This window comes from Passer domesticus, chromosome 19 (genome assembly GCF_036417665.1).
Source record: "Passer domesticus isolate bPasDom1 chromosome 19, bPasDom1.hap1, whole genome shotgun sequence".
Classification (NCBI taxonomy): Eukaryota; Metazoa; Chordata; class Aves; order Passeriformes; family Passeridae; genus Passer; species Passer domesticus.
This window is the reverse complement of record NC_087492.1, coordinates 7,629,574-7,656,159: the sequence shown is the minus strand read 5'-3', so window position 1 is coordinate 7,656,159 and position 26,586 is coordinate 7,629,574. Positions and strand designations below refer to the sequence as shown.

At 45.4% G+C, this 26,586-nt stretch overlaps 2 protein-coding genes across 2 annotated transcripts in view; one reads left to right on the top strand and one right to left on the bottom strand.

Annotated features, from left to right (window-relative positions):
• ANKFY1 (ankyrin repeat and FYVE domain containing 1) overlaps positions 1-19,502 on the top strand; it is a 31,704-nt gene extending 12,202 nt beyond the window's left edge. The window contains exons 7-25 of the mRNA XM_064394649.1: positions 298-463; positions 2,464-2,668; positions 3,424-3,492; positions 4,209-4,408; positions 4,825-4,922; positions 5,303-5,528; positions 6,478-6,576; positions 6,940-7,093; positions 7,990-8,158; positions 9,361-9,479; positions 9,821-9,977; positions 10,914-11,114; positions 12,344-12,520; positions 12,906-13,053; positions 13,323-13,413; positions 13,739-13,863; positions 14,077-14,223; positions 14,724-14,814; positions 15,776-19,502. Of these exons, the coding sequence (XP_064250719.1) occupies positions 298-463; positions 2,464-2,668; positions 3,424-3,492; positions 4,209-4,408; positions 4,825-4,922; positions 5,303-5,528; positions 6,478-6,576; positions 6,940-7,093; positions 7,990-8,158; positions 9,361-9,479; positions 9,821-9,977; positions 10,914-11,114; positions 12,344-12,520; positions 12,906-13,053; positions 13,323-13,413; positions 13,739-13,863; positions 14,077-14,223; positions 14,724-14,814; positions 15,776-15,908 (2,775 nt within the window). The 3' untranslated portion in view covers positions 15,909-19,502. The remainder of the gene's footprint in view (positions 1-297; positions 464-2,463; positions 2,669-3,423; positions 3,493-4,208; positions 4,409-4,824; positions 4,923-5,302; positions 5,529-6,477; positions 6,577-6,939; positions 7,094-7,989; positions 8,159-9,360; positions 9,480-9,820; positions 9,978-10,913; positions 11,115-12,343; positions 12,521-12,905; positions 13,054-13,322; positions 13,414-13,738; positions 13,864-14,076; positions 14,224-14,723; positions 14,815-15,775) is intronic.
• LOC135283643 (neuferricin) lies at positions 17,750-26,413 on the bottom strand. The gene is made up of 4 exons (XM_064394650.1): positions 26,130-26,413; positions 24,919-25,059; positions 24,198-24,384; positions 17,750-22,489 (listed from the first exon to the last, which is right to left on the bottom strand). Exons 1-4 carry the CDS (start codon positions 26,350-26,352, stop codon positions 22,273-22,275), a joined length of 768 nt encoding a protein of 255 aa, XP_064250720.1. The 5' UTR covers positions 26,353-26,413; the 3' UTR covers positions 17,750-22,272.
• Positions 26,414-26,586: the final 173 nt, after the last annotated feature.

Sequence of the window (26,586 nt, the reverse complement as noted above, 5' to 3'; positions counted from 1 at the left end):
GATTCATAATGCTTAAAACATCTTGCATGCAACAGAATACATCTAATAAAATCCATTACCTGATATTGCTGTGCCCATTTAAAGCTGAGTGGTTGTAATAGACAACTTTGCTGCTTCATGGCAGTTCAGTAAGAATAATTTCCTTGAACAACTTTTCTGTTGAAAGCTGAAGTAACAGGTGTTTGTTGTGCTTGGATGAAAACTCCAAACAACTAGCAAATAAATTGTTCCCCAACAAAGGGCAGGGAATAATTATTCAAATACTTTTAATGCCAGTTGGTTGTGTTTGTGTTGCAGCTTCCTGGGAAGCTCAATGAATTGGATCACAATGGAGATCTTGCTCTGGATCTAGCCCTGGCCCAAAGGTTGGAGAGTATTGCAACTACACTGGTCAACTACAAGGCTGATGTAGACAGGGCAGACAAGAGAGGCTGGAGTCTGCTCCATAAAGCCATCCAGAGAGGTGAGTAGGTGGGATATGAAGCTTTGTTAACTTCCAGTTATTCCCAGTGTGGAATACATATTTGAAAGTCTATTCCTGTGTCATGTTGTAGTTGACATTGCAGTTAGAAAATTGTAGTGAAGTATGAACTTTGTTCTGTTTTCTTTTTCTTTTCTTTTTTTTTTTTAATAAAAGCAAACAGACTATTATTTGAGATCTGAGAACCAGTCTGCTGGCTGGGGACACTTATGCTGTGTGATATCCAGGTGCAATCTAGTATAACATTGCCTGCTAAAAGAAGAAATGCAGGGAGACACTGGGAATATTCTAATTTGACAGTGTTCTTTCTGACAAATGGTTGAATTGAGCACCACAATGAAAGGGTCACAAAGATGAAGTCTTTTCCTAGACTTGGGTTGAATGCAGCATATGCCTTTTTGAGGTGTGGTTAACCTTACTACTGCACAGCAGTTTCAGAAGAGGAAAATCTGACTGAAAGATGAGGAGCAAGTGGAGGTACCTCTGTCCAGCCTAAATATTTTCAAAGCTCCAGTGCAGTTGTCAGAGTGGAGTCTGAGTACAACTACATGATTATGTTGAGCTTTTCTCCACCTTAGAGTGGAAAAGGCATCTTATGAGAACTGGAGCACAGCAGGTTCTGGTTGCCATGGCCACAGCACTCTGAAGGGTTTGGATCAGCAGCATCTTGGCCTGTGGTCAAAGTGTAAAAATCTGCAGCAAACACCTTGTGCTGCTAGTTATTTCTGCAATGTCTTTGGCAGCTCTGTTCCAGAAAGTTTATTTCTAGCACCAAACTGTCTCAGACCCCAGAAGTAAAGGAAGAAGTTGGGAGCTGTATTTTAAGCTCACAAAATTTGAAATAATCTCTCACATGTCTGAACAGGGTAATCCCTGGCATCTGATCCTGTGCGTGAGACTTCAGCTGCAGGAGTAGGAGACATTGTAGGCATAGGTCAGTGTGTGATGGCTGCAGCCCTATAAAACACTGGATTTCCAGCAGGCTGCTCTTCATTCTTGATACTGGCATTTGTCTCTAGTTCTGATGTCTGCTTTCAGTCTGAGCTAGAGCTCTGAGAATGAACACTTGCTTTTCAGTAACCACAGCTTCAGTGAATTAATCACAGTTAACAATCACATGTTCTGGAAATGGAGCTTAAGCAAATTGTCCGCACTTGCCACATGATTCTTACTACTTATGATCACTGAAAAGTGGGGGAATGTCTGATATGCAAATCAGAAAATGGGACTTTTGTTTTTGTTGGCAGAGATAATCCAGCAATATAGATTGAAATGCTGTTCTTGTTCTCTGGTCTTGCATTCAGGCCAAGCAAAATGTGAATATGTCTCTGCAAAGTAGCCTTTGAAGCGAGGGGAGCTGGTATTTTCCTGGAGTTATTCTTTGCATTTGTGTTTCAAGTTCAAGGTTTCATGTGTTGAAATGAGTCTAATCAAGAAGGAGTTTTTGGGAATACTGTGGATGGTGGGTCTGCACTGCTAAAACCCTTACCCTGTATATCTATGAGGGCCTGAATTCCCAAGAGCAAAGGGAGTGTTATTACTTGTTTATGTAGAAAGACTCAACAGACTGACTTGAACTGGAAACTTTTGACTAGTGCCTTGGAATAGTACCTTTTGTTCAAAAAATATTTGTGTGTCTAGTAGCACAGTTTGCCCAATGTTTTATTAAAGCAACAATGGATGTATCTTGATAGAGGAGCAAGCAAAGTCACTATCTCCATAACAGTAAGCTGGTGTGAGAACTTGAGTCACAGGTAACCTGTGGGCAAATCACTTTTTCCAAGGGCTTGTTGTGAAATATTTTAATCCTGACTTTGCCATGTAGCACTGTTAAATTTGCTCGTTGCTGAGGCATTGTAGGAGCAGATACTTGTGTTGGAATGAGTGTATGGTATGGAGTGAAGTCATGTGTACCTGTCTCCTGGAGTATAAAATATATAGGTTCCATGTATCATAAATAACCTTGTTTTGTTTCACAAAAGGAGATAAATTTGCTGCAAACTTTCTCATTAAAAATGGTGCCCGTGTGAATGCTGCTACACTGGGAGACCAGGAGACTCCTCTGCACCTTGTGGCATCCTACAGCCCCAAGAAGCACTCCCCAGATGTCATGGCAGAGATGGCACAGATTGCACAGTCCCTCCTGCAGGCAGGAGCCAATCCAAACATGCAAGACAACAAAGGCAGGTAAATACTGGGGGAAGTGAAGTGCTGCCAGTGTAACAGACACTGCTGTGGTGATCAGATGCAGCCTTCTAAGAACCTGTTCAGGTCTTCAGCAAATGAACCTGTTCTGTGTTACAGCTGATGCTGGAAGCAGGAGCTCATTTACCTAATGTGAGACCTGTTGGTAGCACTCAAGGTAGATAGCTGTGCAGGCTGAGTGGTACCTTGCCATGGCAAATTAAACATAGCCCAGCTGCAGAAAGCTGGGGTGAGTTGATAATGTTAGAACACATGGCACACAGTTAAATTGCCTTTATTGAATCACTGAATGGTAAAAGCTAACTAAGATGACAAATAGTGTACCTAAAGCTGTCAGGGAAACCAAAGTGTTCTCAAAAAATGCCAGTTTCTGCAGTGTGTTTGTCTGAAGTGTAAGGCCTGTAAGTTTTTTCACAGGTTAGGTTAGGCTGGCAAGCAGGTTCATAAAATAATATAGAAGACTTGGAATGTATCAGCTGCACAATTCTGCTAGGTGAACCTATTGTGCTTCTTCCCTTAAGGTTACTTCTTACATTAATGAGTTCCTTACTACCAAATTAATTGCAGTCATGTTCACTAAAAGTTTAGATTCCTCTTTCTTTTAAGATGTGCTTGTGCCCTTCTCCTTTAAGCAGAGGTGAAAGCCTGTAGTTCTCTAGGGGCACGTTGGTGCCTGGGGCCAAAGTCTGAAGTGTCTGACTCATTCCTGCTGTAACTGTTCTCTGCTCCAATTACAGGACCCCGTTGCATGTGTCCATTGTGGTCAGGAATGAGCCTGTGTTCAGCCAGCTCCTGCAGTGCAAGCAGTAAGTCTCACATCAATGTAAAATGCACTGAGGTTACCTTGTACAGTGAAGATGTGAAAACTGGTTTAACAACTCTTCTGTGTCTTTTTGCCTTATAATAAGACTAGTAAGAACTTGGGATGCAAAAGTGTAAAGGCTTTGCCTAAGTGAGGATGCTAAAACCATATCAGAAGCCATGTAAATTTTTGCCCTACTATAAAAAAGCAGCAAACTGCATCTCTGTGTTTTTCAAAGAGGCTGAAATAATTCCAGATGTGAAGGTTGATTTGTAGTGGAGCTAAAAGGAGTAAAAACATTCTTGAAATATCTCAATATATTCTTGAGTTCAACTTGGGTTCTGCTTAGAGGTGACTTCTTAGGGTGGTGAAGCAGAAGACTTCATTTGACTCAGTTTCATTGCAGCTGAATTTGCAGTTCTTGTACATGGCTTACTCAAGGAGTAAGGACTTAGTGGGAGCCCAAATCTGCCAGGGATTCTACACTTCCCTAGGAGCAATGAGCTTGAATCTAGTAGTCAATAAAAGGTGCTGTGCTTGTTTCATAGTATTCACAAATTGTCTGAGGTAACTGGAGCTACAGTAGGCTTTTTGGCAAGCAAATGTTGTCAGAGAGGTATGAGATGAACTAGTGTAGCTGTTCAGCCACTTGGAACTTCAGCTGAGTTGGGGAACCACTTTTTAAGGTATAAATTGGGGGACACTAACTCTTATTTTTAGACTAGACTTGGAGCTGAAGGATCATGAAGGCAGCACAGCTCTGTGGCTCGCAGTCCAGTATATCACTGTATCATCTGATCAGTCTGTGAACCCTTTTGAAGATGCCCCTGTTGTGAATGGAACCTCATTTGATGAGAACAGTTTTGCAGCAAGGTTGATCCAGCGAGGCAGCAATACAGATGCTCCAGACACAGTAACAGGTAAACCAGAGGTTTGTATTTCCTTGTAGGTGGAAGGCTTGTGTGTTAATTGCTTAATGCTGACTGCACTTGGAGGAGCTGCATGAGGTTTCAGCAGCAGTTGCTCCGTGATAAATGCTAGGTGGTAGTTGCTTTACCCAGAGCTGGTGCACTGACAAGCTGAGATGGACTTGCAGGAAGTGACAGAAAATCTGGGCTCATTGCCAGGTTCTAATACCCTCTTCACAATTTCAAGTTGTGGAATCACTAAATGGAAGTGCATGTGACAGTTGGAAGGGGCCTGCTAGTAACCCTAGTCCCAGGGGTTTTCCTTGTTGGCTTCAAAGTGTAATGTTTTAAGGTAGTGGGGAAGGTGTTAGCACACGTGTTAGTATCAAAGTGTGGTTGGAATAACAGTGTTCATGGTTTTTCTTTAGGAAACTGCTTGCTTCAGAGAGCAGCTGGTGCAGGAAATGAGGCAGCTTCTCTCTTCCTAGCAACTCATGGAGCAAAAGTCAACCACCAAAACAAATGGGTAAAAGCAGAAACTTAGTCTGAAAGTTTCCTTACTTCTCTTCAAAAATAAGATAGCAGAGATTTCTTATAGCTAAACCACAGCTTAAAGCAACTTGGAGCACTTTGTGAACCTTTGCATGTTTTCAGGTGTTTACTAGTGACCACTTGCATTCTTGTGGCACTGTTCTTGCAGAATCACCAGTTAACATGCTTTTAGCACTTACTGCAGTGCCTGGTGTAATAAAAGCCTTAGTAGAAGCTAACTCATGTAGTTTGGAACTCCTAACGAGCTTCAGCTACTAGGAGTGAAACTTCACACCAGCTCTTGTAGTTTTAATGGTTTAAAAGCTGCTTCTCTTCATGTCTCAAATTTTTAACCCAGCACCTTGTTTATTAAAGGGAGAAACCCCACTGCACACAGCCTGCAGGCATGGCCTAGCAAACCTGACAGCAGAACTCCTGCAGCAAGGAGCCAATCCCAACATCCAGACAGCAGAAGCAGTGCTTGGGCAGAAGGATGCACCTGCTCCTCCACCAGCAGAGAATGTTCATCTCCAAACTCCCCTTCACATGGCTATTGCTTACAATCACCCAGATGTGGTGTCAGTCATCCTAGAACAAAAAGGTAGGTGCCCTGAGTGTTGATGCTGCAGTGAATTGCAGGATCAATTCAGGATGGCATCCCAGCTGTTTTGACAAACTACTAAGAAAGCAGATCTTCCTGTAAACATTGTTTAAGTACAGCAATTGATAAGACTGGCTAACTAGTCTTAAATCATCTGCTTGTTAAAACAAGAAAATTATTTTGTCTGTTTGTAAATTCTCCACTGTAGATAATGGACTTGAACAGTTAGTCTTGGGTTTTATTACAACTGAGATGGCTTCAAAGCATTTCCTTCAGGTGAATGCTGGAATCTATTTTGGATAAAGGCATTTTTCTGTGGTGAGACTTCTGCTTCCCTCACCTCCTGAGTAAGAGGACTTCATACAGAGCAATGCTGGTATTATAATAGAGTTGAGACTTGAGTGCTCAAATACCAGCAGATGAGTTCATTAAAAGCTACTACTCAGCTTCTTTCTAGCAGCAGGAAGGGAATTTGACAGCTGAAGTAGGGCCAATTTTGTCTCCTACCATAAGTGGGATTTAGAAGGAAGTAGGCAAACTGGTGTAAATACTGCCCATCCCAGGTAAATATTGCCCATCCCAGTAGGTGAACTGGGGTAAATATTGCCCATCCCAGATTTCACCATATTGTGGAGCCTCCACTCTTCATTCTCAGGGCTTTGTATATGCCACTCCATTTGGAATTGCAGCTAGAAGGGGACAGGTTAAGCCTCTTAGCTATAAAATTGATTATTTTCTTGGTATTTGTATTAAGATCAGTCAGTAGTGGCAATATGGTGTGAACCCTAGGCAGTGTCACATCAGGGAAGCTGAAGGTACTTTGCTCAGATCTTAGGACTGACTGCTAAAGGAACAGCCTAGCACAAAATGTGACATTGCTGCTGCAGCTTTCAGTGTGTGACTGCAGGTCAACTACAAGAATGCCCTAACTCCTTATGCTTTCTTATAGCTAATGCTCTTCATGCTACCAACAACTTGCAAATTATTCCTGACTTCAGTCTAAAGGACTCGAGAGACCAGACTGTGCTGGGACTGGCTCTTTGGACAGGTATGTGCCTTCAGGATGTAGAGCTACAATGTGAACAAGATTTTCCTAAAGATAAAACAGCTGCTGTGTGTTCATGTTCTGGCCTGTGCTGCTGGGGAGGAGTTGTCAAGGAGAGCTTTAGATGGTTCTTGATATTTTAAAATTAGTGTTCACATATGACTTAGTGAAAGATTTCTAGTCCTATGGCTTCTGCCCAGAACTGTACTTGCACTTTAGTGGAATTCTTCCTCTGTGAACTCCCTGGTAGTTTTCATGTCAGATCACTGATCACAATGTATGTGCACATTAACTTCATTCTATTAGTCTCAGTTTGTCTGTTTTATAGAACTGAAAGTAAAATGCTAATGAGCTTGATCTGTTCAGGCATGCACACAATAGCAGCTCAGCTGCTTGGATCTGGGGCATCCATCAATGACACCATGTCAGATGGACAGACACTCCTGCACATGGCAATCCAGAGGCAGGACAGTAAGAGTGCCCTCTTCCTGCTGGAACATCAGGCAGATATAAATGTCAGGTAAGGTCCTAACTGATACAACTCTCACCTGTATGTGTATCTAGGAGCAGGTGCTGACTGCCTTTGTGTAATGGCTTGAGATTTGTTTCAGATCTCATTTACACTTAGTTTTATGTTTGGCACTGTGTTGTGGCACTAGTGATGGCTGAGGGATTACATATGTTATCTTGGCCTAGGTGTAGCTCCATTCATCAGTACCTCTCTTGAGGCTGCAGAAGGAGGTGCCACTTAATTCTGGGTAAAACAGCTTCCTCTAAACTCCTAGAGACAGGCCTAGAGGCACTGAACTTCTATTGTCTCATCCATTTGCTATCTTCTTAGAAGCTGTTTGCTACCATCTAAAAGAATTAGATACAGATCCAGCAACAGGAGTCTGATAAATTTGCCTCCTCAGTATCTCCTAGACAACTTACATTAGGCTTAACAGAACATTTGTCTGCTTACATGATTGACAGACTGTCTGTTAAATTTGGCAAGCTGTACTGTAATGAATGTCATGGGTACAAACCAAACTGCCTAATGCTGCTGTTCTGACTTCAACTTTTTAACAGTTGGTATTTGACTGTTGCTTGAAGTGTTGCCATGTTGGAGACAAAGCTGTTTGCTTCTGTGGCAGCAGGCTGGCTCAGAAAGAACTCTGTTCAAATAATGGCTGCACTGAAGGAATTGAATGTCTCTGAGCTAAGAACACTAACTTGTTTTTCCAACTGTAGAAATCAATCACTTGGGAAAAGAAAGGTAGACTACAGAGCTGTGATGAAATATGTGGTGTGTTTGTGAAGGTCTTACCACAGCAAAAATACACATGAGAGGAGTTAATTCTTGGCTTTGCCAGTGAAGTGCTGTCACTGAACTTTATAATGCATCTGTAACTCTTGGAAGTGTCCCTGCTGCAGGACCCAGGATGGACAGACAGCCCTACAGCTGGCCATCCAGAACCAGCTCCCACTCGTGGTGGATGCCATCTGTACCAGGGGAGCAGACATGTCTGTGCCCGATGAGAAAGGAAACCCTCCCTTATGGCTGGCCTTGGAGAACAACCTGGAAGACATTGCATCAACTCTGGTAAGACTGTCAGTTGGCTTTAGTCTCAATCTTGTTCATCTTGCTAGCAGTAAAAGGCTTCATCAGCAAAAGCGAACTCAATGCATGAAGAGAACAGACTGGTCCAGTATTACTAATTTCTGGAGGTCTTTTCTTCACCAGAAATTCCTCTTTACTGCATGAATTTTACAAATACTGTAGTCTGCATAACCAAATATCTGGCAGCCACTTTAATAAAAATATATATTCTATATATATTCTGCTGTCTGGATTCTTGATCTGGATGGAGTAAGGATCTGCTTAGATCAGTCTGTAGCATACACAACTTGTGTAATGATCAGCTTTCTGAATAAAACTGAATACTCATTTTATGCTTTAGTGTATGTTCTGCTTTTTATTGCATCTTAAAATTGAGCCAAGAAGGACTTTAAAGGCTTATATTTACTTTAAAGACTGTTTACTTTCAGGCATGGGTGATACAGCAGGAGATTTCCTAGGAGACACAAGTAGACCTCCTTGTGTCTTTTTCATAAGGAAGTTACTTGGAAGCTTTGTCCAACTGTCTGCTAGAGACAACTGTTTAAAAACTCTGCTAGTGACGTGAGAAATGTGCTTTGTAGCTGCTCTTGATTGTGCTGGTCAACACTTTTTTATGGAGTCAACGCTCTTAAGTACTCATCTTTAAACCTTGTCAGTAGTTTGTCAAGTGGAGTAGAACAAGTCTTAAGTGCCACATTGCTCAAGTATGTGGTTCTCTAGTTGAAGAATACAAATATTAGCAATACAGTTCCTGGAAAAAAACTCTCTCTGTTTAGCTGAATGTCTGAGAAAGCAGGGAACTGGGCCAGACATTCAAAGGCAACATCTGCTGGTGCTGCTTGATTTACTGTGGTGCTTGTCATTGCTGAAAGTGAGGTAACTAGTCCAACCTGCTTTAGATCTGTCTATCAAAGTATATGGACAAATATTTGAGTTGTTAATAAATACCACCTAATTAAGGATTACACAGTTAACTAATAAAGTATTGGTCTGGAAGACTTTAAAATAGCTTCCTGAAATTCAGTGACTGTCACAAGAATAGACAAGGCTCAAGTTTCAAGTTTTAAAGCTCAAGTCTCAAGTTTTACCTCTAGGGGATAATGTTCCAGAAACATTAGTCAGGGACTATAGTGGGAGCCTGTTGGAAAAAAACCTTCATTGTGTCATTGGGCTTCTCTTTGCAGGTCAGGCATGGCTGTGATGCAACGTGTTGGGGGTCAGGACCAAGTGGCTGCTCACAAACCCTTCTCCACAGAGCTATTGATGAGAACAGTGAACAGATTGCTTGCTTCCTGATCCGCAGGTCAGAGCCCTTCCCAAATGCAAACCTTCTAACATGCATGTAGGGTGCTCTGGCATAAATTAATGAATGCTCTCTTAAATCAGTAACAACTGTGTGCTTCCTTAGGCTTTTGCTGGCTGGGTGACATTTAGGGATTTCTGACCAATCCTAAAGACACATTCTTTTATCTGTAATAGCATCATGTTCTTGATGACAAGAGTCAAACCAAAACCAGGAACTTGTGCTTTTGTGGAATGTGTCAGCAGTTGCTGGATCAGCTCCTTTTCTTTTCTGTGACCTTTATTGAAGCAGTTTGAATCTGGATTAAACATAATGAATTGACTGCACTGTGTTTGTTGTAGTGGGTGTGATGTGAATAGTCCCAGAAAGCCAGGCCCAAATGGAGAAGGAGAGGAGGAAGCCCATGATGGACAGACACCCCTACACTTGGCAGCCTGCTGGGGACTAGAGGAGGTGGTCCAGTGCCTTCTGGAGTTTGGTGCCAATGTCAATGCTCAGGTATGTGGACAAATCATGCAATTTTTAAAAGTAAATTCTTTTCCTCCAACGTACTGAAAACAAACTTTACTCTCATCTGTGTATTTTGCATGAGAGAGAAAAGAAAATCTTGCTGTTAGAGCTGAGCCAGTGCAATGACTGGATGCAGCTCTGCTTTCTCTCCTGTCCCTTTTTACCACACCTGGTGCTTATCTGCCCATATGCTGGTTAATTTAGGAAGCTGTGCTGAAGGAAGATGATACAGAAAACTTACTGCAGTGTTAGTTTTCTGGTGGGACAGTGGGATACAGTGTCTCCTGTCCCTGCTGTGAATTAAAGGCAGGAGCACAGCTGCAATTAATCATTAAACCAGCTACAGTGTAAAACTCCAGAATACTCTGCTTTGTTAGTATGTTTGGGAAATGTCTTCTGTTATTGAGTAAACTGAGGTGATGTAAGTATGAGCTACACTTCATTTTTGATTACACAGTAATCCTTAAACAGAAGCTTTCTAAATAACAACAAAAGAAATGAATGGATAACATTTCTAGGTCCTGATGCTGTTGAAAGTGACATTCAAATGAATCACAGATCACAGTCACAAAGCAGCCTTGGCTGTAAACTGCTGCTTGATGCAAACAAATGTTTAAACACCTCAGCTGACTTTGCTATGAAATTTGAATGCTAATCTCTGCCCCCAAAATGACTGACTAAATGGGAGATGTTATGGTGAGCTATTTAAAAGGTTGTATAGCACAGGATTGAGGTCAACCTGTTGGGAGAAACAAATCTTAATTTGCTTTTCTTACACGGGGTTTGAGCTTGCCCTGCAGCTGTTTGGTGTCCATGCTGAAGGAAGCTGGGTAGGTCACAGCACAAACTGCTAAACTTCAGAATTAGGGAAGGATTTATGTACTCCTGAGTCTATATATAACAAACTTTCTGGTTTCCTTCCAGGATGCAGAAGGAAGAACTCCAATCCATGTTGCCATTAGCAACCAACACAATGTTATCATTCAGTTGATGATTTCACATCCAGACATTAAGCTGAATGTACGTGACAGGCAGGGAATGACTCCCTTTGCTTGTGCCATGACATATAAAAACAACAAAGCAGCTGAAGCAATTTTGAAGAGGGAACCAGGAGCTGCAGAACAGGTAAGCTGGGAGAGTTCAAACCATGCTGGTTTTGTTACTGCACTAGTTTGTGGTAACAGCTGTTCCACAAGCCAGTTCTGTTTTATCCTTTTGTGGCTTTACATGCAATCCGTTTGCCAGATGCCAGTTCTCTTAAGCAGGATTTATTAGGAAACTGTAGGTGTGTATGTGATATGTGTAAGGACATTAAGGGTTATTGTCTTGTCAATTCTTCTTATCTTGTTAATACTAAACTGAGAAACAGGCATATGTGTGTATAAGGAGAAGATGCTAAGTACACTGTTGTCTTGTGCTGGACTAGTACAGAAATAATCTGCTACCCAGCTCTCCTAAAGCTATCCACAACAGAAAACCTGACCTAAAATAATTGAATAATAGATGCTATTCTGCCCCATTGAACTATAAAACCTCCAACTGTATCTTCAGACTTCTGGAGTGACTCTTCAGGCAGCTGTTCAGGAGATTCTTCCTATCCTGTGTAAGTTTAATTACTAGTAAAATATTTGAGTGCTTAGCGAGCTCTTGTGTTCTATCTAAAGCATGGTTATAAATATGCTTTAACATCAGATTCAAGGCAAAGTTGAGCAACATGTACTTGGTATTAAGCCAAAAAAACGAGTTCTCAGGTTGCCCAGAGCAGCTGTGACTGCCCCATCCCTGGAAGTGTCCAAGGCCAGGTTGGACAGAGCTTGGAGCAAGCTGGGATAGGGGAAGGTGTCTCTGCCCATGGTAGGGGGTGGACTGGATCACCTTGAAGGTCCCTTCCAACCCAAACCAATCTGAGGTTCTGTGAATACATTTTGCATCATTGTGGCAGGATCTCATGTTGCTTCCTTCTCCTGGATTAACTGCCAGATAGACTCAAGCTTGTTTCATTTAACTGAGTTTATCATTAACTGCTGCTCAGTACTTCACCACAACAGCTGTTAAATTTTTGTCTCTCTAAAAATGCTGTCCAGTGTGTGGTCAAGAAAGGACAAGGTTATAAAATAGAAGTAGAATAGTGTGAGGCAGACTGGACTGAGCAGTTGCAGCAGAAAATTTCTCAGTTCAGTTATTCAGTAGTCACATCTATCAGATAAGTCTCTCATGTCAGCCAGTGAAAGGAACAAGATTCTACAGCTCAAGCAGAGGGAGCAAGTGTCTGCTAGTGAAAACACGTCCTACTACACAAACCACCTTGTTCTACAGGAACAACAAACTAATTCCAGGTGCCCTTTGTGCCTCAGGTTGACAACAAGGGTCGGAATTTCCTGCACGTGGCCGTTCAGAACTCGGACATCGAGAGCGTGCTGTTCCTGATCAGCGTGCAGGCCAACGTCAACTCGCGCGTGCAGGACGCCTCCAAGCTGACCCCCCTGCACCTGGCAGTGCAGGCTGGCTCCGAGATCATCGTGCGCAACCTGGTGCGTGCTGGGGCAGCCCTGCTCTGTGAGCTGCACCCTCCTGCAGGCTGAGCCTCACTGCAAAGCGACACCACTCCTCCTGAAACACACAGTCCCCTTAGCTTGGACTGTTAGCTCAGCTGCCACAGCAGCCTTCACACGAGCATGTTGGGTTTGCAGCAATCACTAGGTTTGGTTCTGTGTAAAGAATCTTTCTTTGCCCTTTCTGCACATTTGAACACAAGCATAAGTTGTGGCAGCTCAGTAATGATATAATTTTATACACTCTGGAAGCCTAGAAGTATCTCTGTACAGTAGAGTCTTGTGTGCTTCATTCACAGAAATAAACTTGGCTAAAATAGCCCTGAAGCCATCTTTGAACATATTCCTTCTTGCCTCCTGACAGCTGCTTGCAGGTGCCCAGGTGAATGAACTGACCAAGCACCGGCAGACTGCTCTTCACTTAGCAGCCCAGCAAGACCTGTCCACCATTTGTTCAGTCCTTCTGGAGAATGGAGTAGACTTTGCAGCTGTAGATGAAAATGGAAATAATGGTAAACTTCAAGTTACACACGTAAATGCAAAACACTTCAGTAGGTCTGTTAATGATGTCTCCTAGAGCTCACTGTGAATGGCCTTGCACTGCAAAGGTGAAAGAATGAAAGTCCAGGAAATCAAAGCAGATGGAAGCAGTTGTTTGGGAAGGAGGGCTGGGAAAGTGGGAGGAGGTGGTTTTGTTTAGTTATTAGGCTGTAATTATTGCTGGTACTCAGAGTCTTGAACCTTGTTTTTCTCTTTTTCTTTGTTTTTCTTTACTGCTCAGCTCTGCATCTGGCAGTGATGCACGGCCGTCTGAACAACATCCGGGTCCTCCTCACAGAGTGCAATGTAGATGCAGAGGCCTTTAATATCAGGTAATCATTTATAGTCTTAGACTAAAAGAACCACTTTGTATTTTAAAATATGTGCTGACATGCTGCTTCAAAATATATGTTTGCTTTGTATTGTATTATTTATAAACACGTTTGGAAGTGTGCAGATGATGATGTGTCTAAATTCTGTGCAAATTGTATGTATACACCAAAGAAGAAAAGTTTAGTAGACAGTTGTGTGTGATGTACTGAGGTACTGAGATGTGGCATTGTTCAAGTGTGAACAAAACTTGGAAGCAAGGAGAGCTGGATGAGTAACTGCAGTAGCAAGCAGACTTTGATCAAGATAACAAACTCTTTTCCCCAGAGGCCAGTCACCAATGCATATTTTGGGACAATATGGGAAAGATAATGCAGCAGCCATCTGTGACCTCTTCTTGGAGTGTATGCCAGAATACCCTCTAGACAAACCTGATGCTGAAGGAAACACAGGTAAGTGAGACTCAGCAACTACTAAACTTGAAAGTACTTGAATTGTATTCGTGGTGTGTCACTTTTAAAGCTGGAATAATTGGCAGTAGTATGTTAAATAGAGTAGGAGGCACACAATACATGGCAACTTAAAAACTAAAGATCCTGTCTGGACTGAATGTAACACAATCTACCATTCAGTTAGCAAGCAACTGTCTGGCTTTTATTTTTCAGTGCTCCTCTTGGCTTACATGAAGGGAAATGCTAACTTGTGTCGTGCAATAGTGAGAGCTGGGGCTCGCCTGGGAGTCAACAATAACCAAGGAGTCAATATCTTCAACTATCAGGTTGCTACAAAACAGCTTCTCTTCAGATTGCTGGGTAAGTACCACTTGCTGTGGTGGGAAAGTATTTCTGCCTTATGCTTCCAGGATACTTCATAGGAAAAATCTCTGGACTTTTGACTTAGATGACAGAAATTCCAGAGAGGCAGAACTTGTGAATTTTATACTACTAACAGTGCAGAGTAGAAATACTAGTTTTTCTGGTGATTAGCTGAAAAGCTGTACAATGCAGACTGCTAGATACTACTTTTTGTGGAAGGATAGACATGGAAACTCTTGGCTGGTTTGTAGTCCAATGTAGCTTAAAACACAGACACTGCTTTTTAATGGTGCTGTACAGTATGTAATGTACAGTTGCTGGGGACAATGTGATGGAAATCAACTATAGATTATCTACAAAGGAGACTCCAGCTCCTGCAACAGTAGTTAAATCCATTATACTGGAATGCAGCCTAGAACTGGAAAAAAGCCTTCAAGTTTAGTGTACTCAGAAGGTGTCTGAGCCCATTTTGCCTTCACATTTTTACCTCTTAACAGATATGCTGACAAAAGAACCTCCTTGGTGTGATGGCTCCAACTGCTATGAATGTGCTGCCAAATTTGGAGTCACGACAAGAAAGCATCACTGGTAATATGAGCCCCCTTGCTGTGCTGACAAGGAAATGGATTCCTCCCCAAATGTAGCTGGGCTTGCTCCTGCTAGTAGCTTAGGAAACCTCCATGTTAACATAGGTGTATGATCACTAATCCAGCTGAAACATTCCATCCTGTCTTAGATCAGAAACTTGTAGTCTGACTGAAATAATGTTTTAAGTAGCTTGTGCATTTAATATTCTGATAAGTTATAAACGAGAAATCATGTCTAAGTTCCAGTAGTGGAACAGGATTTAAATACCCAGTTGTCAGAGAGTGATGCACTTCACAGAGGAGCAACAATATATTTTATTAAGAGAGTGAGTTAATAGAAGTTCAATGATAAACATGGCAGTAGTTTAACAGGACTTGATTATTTCCTGCATAGAGGTTGGGGTCAGGGAGAGCCTCCACAGGAGGTTTAGAGAGAGCAGCACTGGGGCTGTGGCTTACACAGGAAAGACAGGAGGGAGCACACCACCACCACAGTGGTAGGATGACCTCCTCCAAAAGAGGTGGCAGGTTTGGGCAGGTGTTGACAACTTAGGTTTGGGATCCTGTTTGCAGTGTGGAAATGGCTGAAGATGAACATGAGCTGCTCTTGTGTAGATAGGAGTTGCCTTTTTAAAATAGTCTGAACTTGTACAGAACATGCTGGGTTGGAAAGATGTTAAACTAAGATTTTTCTTAGCTCAGTATGCTAGAGAAACTACATGTGTAGCAGTTCAAGCTGTACCATGTGACTCACTGGCACAGAACCAGCACCTGTTGGCATTAGTTAGTTATTCCAAAATATCAGAAAGGTACAAGACAAATATCAGAAGAGACAAGATAATCATAGCTTTTCAACTGCTGGTGTGCATGCAATGCTATCATTGATAAAGAAAGTCAAACAGTAACATCCTGGTGTTCACAGGAGGGAATTCACTTTTCTCCCACTCCTTTTCTGTCAACAGCCGACACTGTGGACGCCTGCTCTGCCATAAGTGCTCAACAAAGGAGATTCCTATCATAAAATTTGATCTGAACAAGCCAGTTCGAGTTTGCAACATCTGCTTTGATGTCCTGACTCTGGGAGGAGTGTCCTAGTATGCTGTGGAAGTAAAGGGATTCCCAGTCAGTGCTCCTGACAGCAGCTCTGCTTACAAGCCCTCTGGATAGGGAAGAGGAGGCTTACACATGTCTTCTGCAATAGACTGAACTAATTAAGGACCCTGTTATGATATACTCTGGTATAAATGATTTTGTATGACTGTAAATGTATCGGGCTGCGATAGACTTCACTAGGAATCAGAGTGGATTGTTGAAACCAAGTGACAAAAGAATTGAGACCCTCTTCTAGTTGCAGTGGGTAAGGAAGCTGAAATTTGTACTGATTGAATCGGCATAAAACAGGTCTGTCCTCAATATGGTGCTTTGCACTGAGCAACTCTATTAAGTCCTGTGGCTTTCAGGCTGCTTAGTAGAGGTGGTATTAAGTTTCAGGGTAACCAGGTATCTTTCTTTGCTTTGTCTTAAAGATAAACGTTCCCCTTCTCCAGAGAAGACTTTTTGTGAAGCTAAACTGAGCTGTTGCAACCACTGTTCAAGAAACTCTTCAGACCTGGGGGTAGTTTCAAGTATAGCTCAAGAATTGTGGCCTTACAACAGAAAGCTTTACAACATCTGATGCAAAGCAGTCAGAATGGCAGATCCACATCTTGATACCTCCTCAGCAAATGACTCGTTAGCTTTAGCATGTTCAAGAGAAGTGCAAGATTGCTTTAGGAAAATGCTCTTGCTCATACCTGCTGGAACTGTCAGTCTTTGTTGCACTTTCATATTTATGTTGCTGGTCCTTCCAGTCCATGGCACTCGTATAAATGACCATGAGTTTGCTGAAAGGCCTGAGCATGTGCTAAAGGAGAAACACTAAAATTGGTGGAGTCTAACTCACAGTACAGCAATAAATGCTGAAGTGCTTTAGGAATCCCAGGAGGGAGAGAAACTTTCCTGGTGCTTAAGGGGCCTGGTAACTGCTGTGGGAGAGTCAGTAACCCTGCCAAGTGTAGAATGTGCTGCACCTCTAGACACTAAACCTGGGCCCATTTTCAGCAGGATTGCTGGGGAGTGGGAGTGTATGTGGAGGCTTCCTATTAGGAGTAAGCTGCAGTGTTTTCATCTGGGCTGGTTGTACTCTCTTAAACATGCTGAATCTGTGGAAACCTACCACCACATAGTCTAGGTAAACAGGAAAGTACTTGACTGGTAGACAGCTTGTGATTTGGTGGGCAAAGGCTTCAGTTAGAAATAAATGGGTTGTTAAGCAAAACTACATGCCATGTTAAGGCTGTTTTTATTTCAAGAGATAAAGCTAGTATAGACTCAATTCATCATTCCTCATCTTTACTCCATGAATTGGTGTGCATTTTTTAATGACTGTTATCTCCAGTGAACAGTATGGACAGTGATGCTGTGTTGCCCTGTTTGGAGCAGTGACTTGTTGGTCTTAAAGAGCAAGATGAGATGATGAACTAGGCTGCTCCTGTTACAGGAAACTTTCTCAGTTTTTCTCAAGCTTGTACAAGGAGATGGTAGGAGAGGCTGTAATTGCTGACATTTGTATGATTAATTTCACATCAAGTCTCACTTGCTCTGCACTTTGATCTTCCAATATGCCTATATTGTAACTGGAATCACCCCTGTACCACTAGGGAGGAACAATGGATGAAATACAAACTTGCCTCACTGTTTGATGTCTGCTGCTGACATGTTTCAACAGATTGCTCTGGGTAGCACAGCTGGTCTCTAACACAGTTCCTAATGCAAATGGTGCACCTCTGGCATAACATTGTAGGTGAATGAGGGAAAATAGTGGTGTCAGTTAATGTTAGCTGCAGTAATTGTTGGTGTCAGTTAACTACAATCTACAGTTTGGGGGTTTTGAGTGAAAGAGATGATGGAAAACCTTATACTACTGGTACTTCAGGGTGCCACTGATTGCAGATCTCTAGCAGTGAAAGAATGATGCAGAGAAAGTGCATTTGGTGAAAGAAGTCTTGGCTGTAATCCCATGGCAGCATGTTGTTTTCCTTCTTGGTTTGGAGCTGAAGTGAAGTGGAAGGGTAAGGGTGGGTTCAGAATGCTGAAAGACAGTGCAGGGGAGGGGTTTTCCAAGGCCACAGCCTATGGGCTTCAGCCTGATGGGAGAACTGCTCAGCATGTAATTGCCAAAGCATTTAAACATCACTTTACCAGTGGCTTCTCTGATGTAAGGGCAAGGGAGCAGGGAGCTCAGTGCTAACAGATTAAGTCAGCTTTTCACCGATGGAAAATGTGGATCTGGTGAAAATTCAGCCTAACTGAATGGCAAATTAAGGCTGGGTAGTTGCTCTTCTAAAAAACAGGATATTGATTATAACTGTAAAACAGTGGGAAAGATCTGGGAAACCATCTGTAGTGCTCCTGGTTTGCTGTTTACAGCCAGTACTGTCCCAGCTTACTGAAGTCTGAAAGGAAAGTAGGTTATTGTTAAATGTACAGCCTGAGGTGTTTGTTAAAGTAACTAAATTCAGCAAATTTGATCCTTTTGAAGTGCCTTTGAGATAGTTTCCTTCCAGCCAACTCTAAATAGCTTTCTGCCAGAGCTAAAGAGGGAAAGCTCACAACTTGAACCAAAACCCACGTTAGTTCTTTTCTAGTTCAGCTGAGGAGTTGACCCCACCAGACAACTGGTGGGGCTCAATCCCTCACACACTCTGCCTAGTGTTGGTCTGAGCTCTCAGACCACTGACATTTTTTGGGAGTTTTGCTGGCAATGCTCCACTACAGGGTACAAATGTGAATGAGGCACTTGGTAATGTAGTGGTGGTCAACACATTTCTAACTCTAAACAACTGCTCTTCCCTTTTTGTAGCATAATACAGTTGTTACCAAACCCCCCACCCCTCTTACCCCTGCTTTTAGTGGTCTGTATTAACTCAAGTCTGCCAAGCATTGAACAAAAGGTTAGGTGGAACATCAGTTTGTGTCCCTGGAAGTGCTGTCACACTTCGAGGCTTCAGGCACTTCAGCAGGGTTGTGGAAAGTCGGGTGGTTCATGCTGTAGCTTTTTGTTCTGAGACTGGATTCCTTTTGGTTGCAGTCACCCAGCACTTACACAAGCAAATGCCATGGTCCAGCACTCTTACACAAGCAAACCGTGGTCTGGCTGAAATATTTTGTCTGTAAAAGGTGCAGTCACTGTTTCACACCACTGAGTGGAGTGAGAATGTTGCTGTTGAAGGCACTGACAGAGCAGAGTTAAGTTGCTGGCTAAAAGCTGACAGATGCCTTAATGACTTCCTGTGCTGGAGATAACAGCTTGTCCAACTGCTCATGTAGTGCTTATAAACTAACATGTAACAGTATGGGAGGCCAAGGCTGGATGGTTTTGTAGATTAAATGTTAATAGGCAAGTCCTCTTTTTTCTGTAACCAGCAGAGGTGGTCACTGCAGCAAACTCATCTCTAGAAAAATCAAAGCTTGTATGAGTGACAGAAATAACTGAATCTTCTAATACCCTCTGTGAAATAGAAAAGGAAGTCTTAGAACAATGGCATTTTATCTGCAATGTTTGTCTGGAGTTGTTGTAAAAATGTATTTTTCCAATATGCATTACTTCGTTGTGTAATGATTCTACTTGTAATAAAATGCAGAACTAGATGATGCATTGTGAGGTGAGACCTTGCTAAGGAAGTATCTGCTCCTGTAGAGACAGCTGCCCCTCTACAAGCTCATCCTGACAAACCACGAAGAAAACCAGGGATACAACACCCAATTGGGCACAACAACTTTATTCTTCGTTCTGAAATTAGTCCAGGTATTCATTTTCATGTTGTGGAACTGCTACAACTGTTCTTTTGGCTGTCAAGGTCTGGTGTTCTAGTTTGTACCATGTAGTCATCTTGAATGCCTTATACTAGACTTACCTATAATCAGTCTTGTGAAACAAAGCCGAGCTCCCCACGGGCCAGAGCTGCTTCCTGGATTTCAGCACTCCCAGTTCCTCACCCTGGGTGCACTCAGCTGTGTGCTGGAGGCAGCTCAGCCCCCTGGGAGAGCAGAGAGCTGCTGCAGCTTCACTTCAGGAAAAGGAAAACTTCAGTGCAATAGCAAACCCAGGCAAGACTTCTGGGTGAGATTGTGATGCATTAGTCTTTTATTAATAAAACTTACTGAAGTACAGATGAATGGTGAGCTTTATTAGAGCACTGTCTGTGGTGACTTGAGCCCTCTGGGGCTATCACTGTTTTCTTCCCACCCTTTTCCACCCTGGGAGAATCCAGCTGAGCTGCTCAGTTGGAGATCCAGGCACAGGACAGTCTTGGAGCACTTCAGGTCAGTGAGGGTGTCTCCTTGTTTGCTTTAATAGATGACTTATTCCTAGTGCCAGGCAAACTTCCTCCCCAGTGTTTCCAAAGCCTAAACTGAGGAATAAGCTGTGAACTGGTTTTCAACCAACTTTAACTTAAACCAACACCTTCCTGCCCTGCCTTTTTGCAGCAGTTTATTTGATTTTTGTGTAGCTCTTGCAATCAAAGCCATCCCCTCAGCACTGTTTGCATAGTGATTGAGTGTTCCAGCAAGATGAAACTTGCTTAGAAGTTCAAGCTGGTCCACCTTCACTACGACTGGTTTGCCCACACAAACTACTTCTTACAGCATTTATTAGTCTGGAATTTGCTGCAACTTTTAAATAGCTTTAAAAAGCTCTTTTAAAGGCACTTGCCAATCACTGCGGGGGGATGGTTTCACTACTTTAAATTCAATTTCTTTTTAAAGTGGTGGTGTCTAAATGTGGCAAAGGCCACAGTTGTGGAGGCAGTGCAGTGCTGCTCTGCAGCTCTTTCCTGCTCCTTTTACACAGCCTGATCTTCAGCACTGTGTGAAATGAGTTCTCACTCCACCCCCAGAGCTGGCTCAAGCCCAGGACTGAGGTTTGGCTCTGCCACACATCCTGGTGCCCCCTGAGTGACACGAGCTGGCACAGCAGGGCACTGCCTGCAAGGGCTACTCTTCAGGATGATGACAGACAAAAAAACCCCAAAAGTAAAACCACAGCCCCTGTGCCCCACCCCTGTTAGAAGCATGTGCATGTTGAAGTTTGTGTGGCTCCATCCCTGGCAGCTGTAGCATCCTCTGAGCTGTTATCAGGGAGAAGTGCTGTAATGTGTCCTGCTGCAAGGGAGGGAATGGTGCTTCCTGTAAACTTACTAATTAACTAACTCATCACTTAGCTTTTGGGCCTCTCTTTGGAGGTGGTGGTAGTAAAAATCAGTTTATAAACACTTTCCAGCTGCTTACACATAGATAGCAGCTGCCTGAAGGAGAACTGACCACAACCTGTGCTACCACTGGACCCTGATCTGCATGTCTCTCTCAAAGCCCAGCTCCACCAAAACTGATTTTAACAGCAGATTCCACTAAAACCAGCAACTGCAGCCTGAGGTTTGCAGTGCAGGTATTGTTTCCTCCCTTTTAACCCCACCCAGAGAGGGTAATGACCTGCCCTGCATTTCTGGGAGCCACTCACACTGCTGAATTCTGCCAGCTGTGACACAGTAAATATGGATTTTAAGAGTGCTGGGTCTTTTAAGGGCACATCTAGCTCAGGTTATAGTCTGATAGCACAGACCAGATGGGAAGGAAGTCTTATACCAGAATGGAAACAGGAGGCAGATTACAGTAGGATGGTTCTGTTGCCACCCAGGCAACAAAAAGAAAGCTATTTAAAACTCCTCCTTCCTGATCAGAACAGTTTGAAAGTGGTGAATCACAGACCAGGACAGTGAGGTTAATATCAAACAATCCTCAGCGGTGGCTTCCATATCTGGGCACAGTATCTAATGCAAACACTGAGTGAGGAAATGCAGCTCTGGCCTTTGCCTTCTCCAAGAATTTGATAAAGCTTGTGTGTAACTAAATTGTGTTTAGTTCCTGATACTGTGGACCTTAATTGCAGAAGAAATTCAGGGTTCTCCCTGCTACCTTTAAACTCTGGGGAGTGAGTCAGGTGCCTGGGAAGGAGCATCAGCAGTGCCTGACCTCAGCAGGACCTGGGGACTGCACGACCTGTGGCAGTGAGGCTGCAGCAGTTCCTGTGCTCACTGACCTCGCTGCCTTACACCACAGCACACTAACATCCAGTTCCTGAGTGCACAAGAAGCAGTTCTCAAACACAATTCAGGCTCTGCATCTTACAGTTTGTTCCCAGATACAAAAATATTTCCCACAGAAATAAAGAAAGCATCTTGTTACTTAATTTTTTAGCCACTAACCTGGCTGAAGTGTTTCCTCCATCTCCATATGTTACAAAGCATCACAAATACCATGAGAGTGTTACTGCTGCCTTTGCATGGACGGGTGGAAGGGATGGAGCTGGAGCTGCCCGCCCACAGTGCAGGGTTTCACTGCAGGGCTCTCCTGCCCTGGCTCAGCCCGTGAGGAGGACACACTGCTCGGCCAGGGGATGGCAGCCCTCGTACTGCTGCAGCTGCGGGTGATCCAGGTCGCCTCTGTCGCTGTGCTGGGCGGAGGCAGGCTGGCCCCAGGGCGGCCCCGAGCTCCTCACGCACACGCAGTGAGAGCCCTGCGAGCCGGGCCGGTGCAGCCGCCGCGGGACCCCGGCCCAGGCTCGGGGCACGCCCCCGCTGGGAATGGGAAATGAAAAGCACTTACAACTCACACCCGGGAAAATGCTTCCAGTCAACAGAGAATCCTTAGGAAAAAAACTGAGATAATCTGGGGAAACTAGAACTAACACTGAGGTAGGCTTTGCTTCCACAGAATTCACAGAATGACTGGGTTGGAAGAGACCTGAAAGATCGTCGAGTCCAACCCATGTCCTAACACCACCTCAACTGAACCCTGGCACCCAGTGCCACATGCAGGCTTTGTTTAAACAGCCACAATCCCACAGCCTTTGCCTTTTTATTGGCTGTGCTTCAGAAATCTGTGGCCTGGACCTGGTTTCATCACTGCTCCTGCAGGCTCTACCCTCCTGAGTGACCAACTCCTGCACTCCGTGCTTCCATTGCTGGAAGAGGAATCACAGCCTTCTGGAGCACAGCAAAATGCCTTTTCTGGAGGTTCCTAAATGCTCACAGGTGACCACACATCTTCAGAGAACCACAGTGGCTTGGGTTGGAAGGGACATTAAAGATCATCCAGTCCAGCCCCTGCTATGGGCAGGGCCACCTTCCAAGAGACCAGGCTCTTCCAGGCCTTCTGTGCCTTGACTAAACAATGATTTTGAGAACTGGGGCAGAAGAAAAAGTACTTCCCCAGATAATTCATCATGTCTCTTCATGTCTAAGTGTCTCTTTATGGGCCAGATCCTGCCTCTTCCCCAACCACTGCAGCTGTTAAGGCTCTAACACAAGCCACTGCCACACCACACCTGGTCCCAAGGCTGTCCCCAAGCTCAGTGACACACAGGAGCAGATCCCTGGGGCACACAGAGCTGCTGCTGGGCTGACATGAAGCCCAAGCATTTTGCAGTGTGGTCTGTGAAATGATTTCATCTTCAAATAAAACAGTCCCTAAGCTGAGAGATAGCTACTAACAGGAAAGTAGGAAATGATTATTCAAAGCTTAACCTCATTTTTATGTGGTTTAAGTGAAAATGTTGTGGTGTCAGCTTGTGAGCCAGGCTGTGAAACTGTCTGAAAACACAGGTCAATGCTTGTATTCCTGACAGGTGACAGAACCTGCTTGAATGCCAGTCCTGCAGGGATTTCTGTCCTGTTTTGCTGAGAACAGGTGACCACATGCACATGTGGTAAATTCTTTGATTCCAGTGTGACAGAAGAGACTCAGCCTGGAGAAAAGGGGGCTCAGGGGGAATCTTCTCACTCTCTACAACTCCCTGAGAGGAGGGTGGAGCCAGGTGAAGGTCAGGCTCTGCTCCCAGGGAACAAGGGACAGGGTAAGAGGAAACAGCCTCAAGTTGTGCCACGGGAGGTTTAGGTTGGATACTGAGGAAAATTTCTTTATGGAAAGGGTGGCCAGGGCAGTGGTGGAGGCCCCATGCCTGCAGGGATTTAAAAGCTGTGTGGATGTGGCACCTGGGGGCACAGGTCAGTGCTGGCCTTGGCAGTGCTGGGGGAATGCTTGGACTGGGTGGTCTCACAGGGCTTTTCCCACCTGAACAGCCCTGGGAATTCAGGCAGGGACAGAGCCCATGCCTGGCTTATTCCAGCCCTGCCAGCCCCACTGCCAGTCCCAGAGCTCAGCTACCCACGGAGTGTGGTGGCTGCAGGAGCCAGGACATCTTCCTACATCCCTCCTGCCAGGAGAGGCAGGAACAAAGCACAGGGCACCCAAAAAAAGCCTCTGCTCCAGAGGGGACAGGCTTACCTCTCTCTGGAGCACCAGAAGCGGGTCCCTTTAGCAGAGCTCCATTCAGAGTTGCAGGGTGGGAACTGCTGCTTCTTCTGGTCACTTTCTGCTTGCAGTTTGAGAGCTTCCTCAATGGCAGCCTCCACCTCCCTCAGGGCTGCTGTCGGTGCCCCATTTTCATCATAGAATCTGCCCACCAGCTTCCCTGGGAGAGGAGATCAATTAGGACCACAGTTTCCTGACCACAGACCTGTTTCCAGGCAAGGAAAATGCATAGTTCTGGTGGGGTTTTATTTTTAATTTGCTACTTAAAGACAAAAATAAAAGGAGATGTTACCATGGCCCAATTTTAGAACTGAACTGAGCTTACATCCCTTCAGTGCTTGGATCACACAGCAATTTACCCATTTCAATAAACCCATGCAGGACAAGCTTAGGCCCAGACTCATTACAGAGCTGAAAACCAAAGCCAGTTTCAGCTGCACAACCCAGAAGCCATTCCCCAAAACAGTTTCCCTGCACTGCTGCCCCTACATTCTCCTGAATCCTGGTGATTTCAGGCTGGCTCCATGCTCAGTGGTCAGCAGAGACAATCCAAGCAGGACAGAATTCAGGTGGGAAAACGATTCAGCTTTCCCTTGGAGGGAAGCAGACCCTGGAGACCTGGCTTGGCTGCAGCTGGTCCCACACAGGGACCTGCAGCCCACCCCTGTGTGAGCCCACCCAGCCCCACACGTACCCACGGGCTCGTAGTTGTTGCTGTAGAAGCTCAGCCAGCTGTGGATGGAGAGCAGCTCTGCGGGGGACAGCCCCGACACCGTGTCCACCAGCCCCGCCGCGCTGAAGTCGCCGCTGGCAAACGCTCGGGTGGCATCTCTGCCTGAGGGCAGGGGGAGCACAGGGGGGAGAGCTCAGGGGAGTGAGAGACCAACAGCGGGGAGAGCCCAGCCATGGAATGAATCCCTCAGCCAAAGAATGAACCCCTCGGCCATGGAGTGAACTCCCCAACTATGGAGTGAACCCCTCAGCCAAGGGTGAATGCCCCAGCCATGGATGAACCCCTCAGCCATGGAGTGAACCCCTCAGCCAAGGATGAATCCCTCAGCCAAGGATGAATCCCTCAGCCATGGATGAACACTCCAGCCAAGGAGTGAACCCCTCAGCCATGGAGTGAACCCCTCAGCCAAGGATGAATCCCTCAGCCAAGGATGAATCCCTCAGCCATGGATGAACACTCCAGCCAAGGAGTGAACCCCTCAGCCATGGACCCCCAGCCATGGATGAACCCCTCAGCCATGGAGTGAACCCCTCAGCCATGGAGTGAACCCCTCAGCCACGGATGAATCCCCCAGCCACGGATGAATCCCCCAGCCATGGAGTGAACCCCTCAGCCAAGGAGTGAACCCCTCAGCCAAGGAGTGAACCCCTCGGCCAAGGAGAGAATCCGTCAGCCACAGATGAATCCCTTAGCCATGGAGTGAACCCCTCAGCCACGGATGAATCCCCCAGCCAAGGAGTGAACCCCTCAGCCAAGGAGTGAACCCCTCAGCCAAGGATAGAATCCCTCAGCCAAGGATAGAATCCCTCAGCCATGGAGTGAACCCTCAGCCAAGGAGTGAACCCCTCAGCCATGGACCCCCAGCCATGGATGAACCCCTCAGCCAAGGAGAGAATCCCCCAGCCAAGGAGAGAATCCCCCAGCCAAGGAGAGAATCCCCCAGCCATGGAGTGAACCCCTCAGCCAGGGGTGCAACCCCAGCCCTGGAATACAGCACAGCCACGGGGTGGCTAAACAAGGCCTGAGCTCTCCCTCCTCCCAGCCAGGGGTGCATTCCCCGGCCAGGGTGACACCGGTGACACGCACCCCAGGTGATTATTCCCTCCCCAGCCGGGGGCTATCCCTCCTCAGCCCGGCCCACACCCAGCCCCCTGCCCGCTCATTGCCGGTACCTGCGAACCCGCTGTACGCGCCGCCGGGCCCATAGTGCTTGCGGCCCCGCTCCACATCGAAGACCCGTCCGAGCAGGGCGAGGTAGAGCCCGGGCTCGCCCGGCGCCCCGCGGTAGCGGCGCAGCTCGGCGGCGCTGAGCAGGCGGGCGCGGGGCTCGAACCCGCGGCGCAGCAGGCAGGCGGCGGCCAGGCCCAGCAGCGCCGCGGCCGCGCCCCGCCACATCGCGCCGCCTGCGCGACACTCTCCCCGCCGCACGGCCGCCGCACGGCCGGCCCCAGGGCGCGCTTTACGGCAGCGTGGCGGCGGGGCGCGGAGCGCTGTGGGCTGAGGGCGGCGGAAAATAAATCATCGCTGGCACCGGAAAAATCATCGCTGGCAGCGGAAAAATCACCGCTGGCAGCGGAAAAATCACCGCTGGCACCCGCCCGGGCCGCTGGGAACCCGTCCAGCCGTGCC

Coding starts and splice junctions, on each gene's coding strand:
- LOC135283643 (XM_064394650.1), bottom strand. CDS start 26,352: ATGTGGCGGGGCGCGGCCGCGGCGCTGCTGGGCCTGGCCGCCGCCTGC. Junction 25,060..26,129: donor CGCGTACAGCGGGTTCGCAG/GTACCGGCAATG, acceptor CCCTGCCCTCAG/GCAGAGATGCCACCCGAGCG. Junction 22,490..24,197: donor TTCTGGTGCTCCAGAGAGAG/GTAAGCCTGTCC, acceptor TCCCATTCCCAG/CGGGGGCGTGCCCCGAGCCT.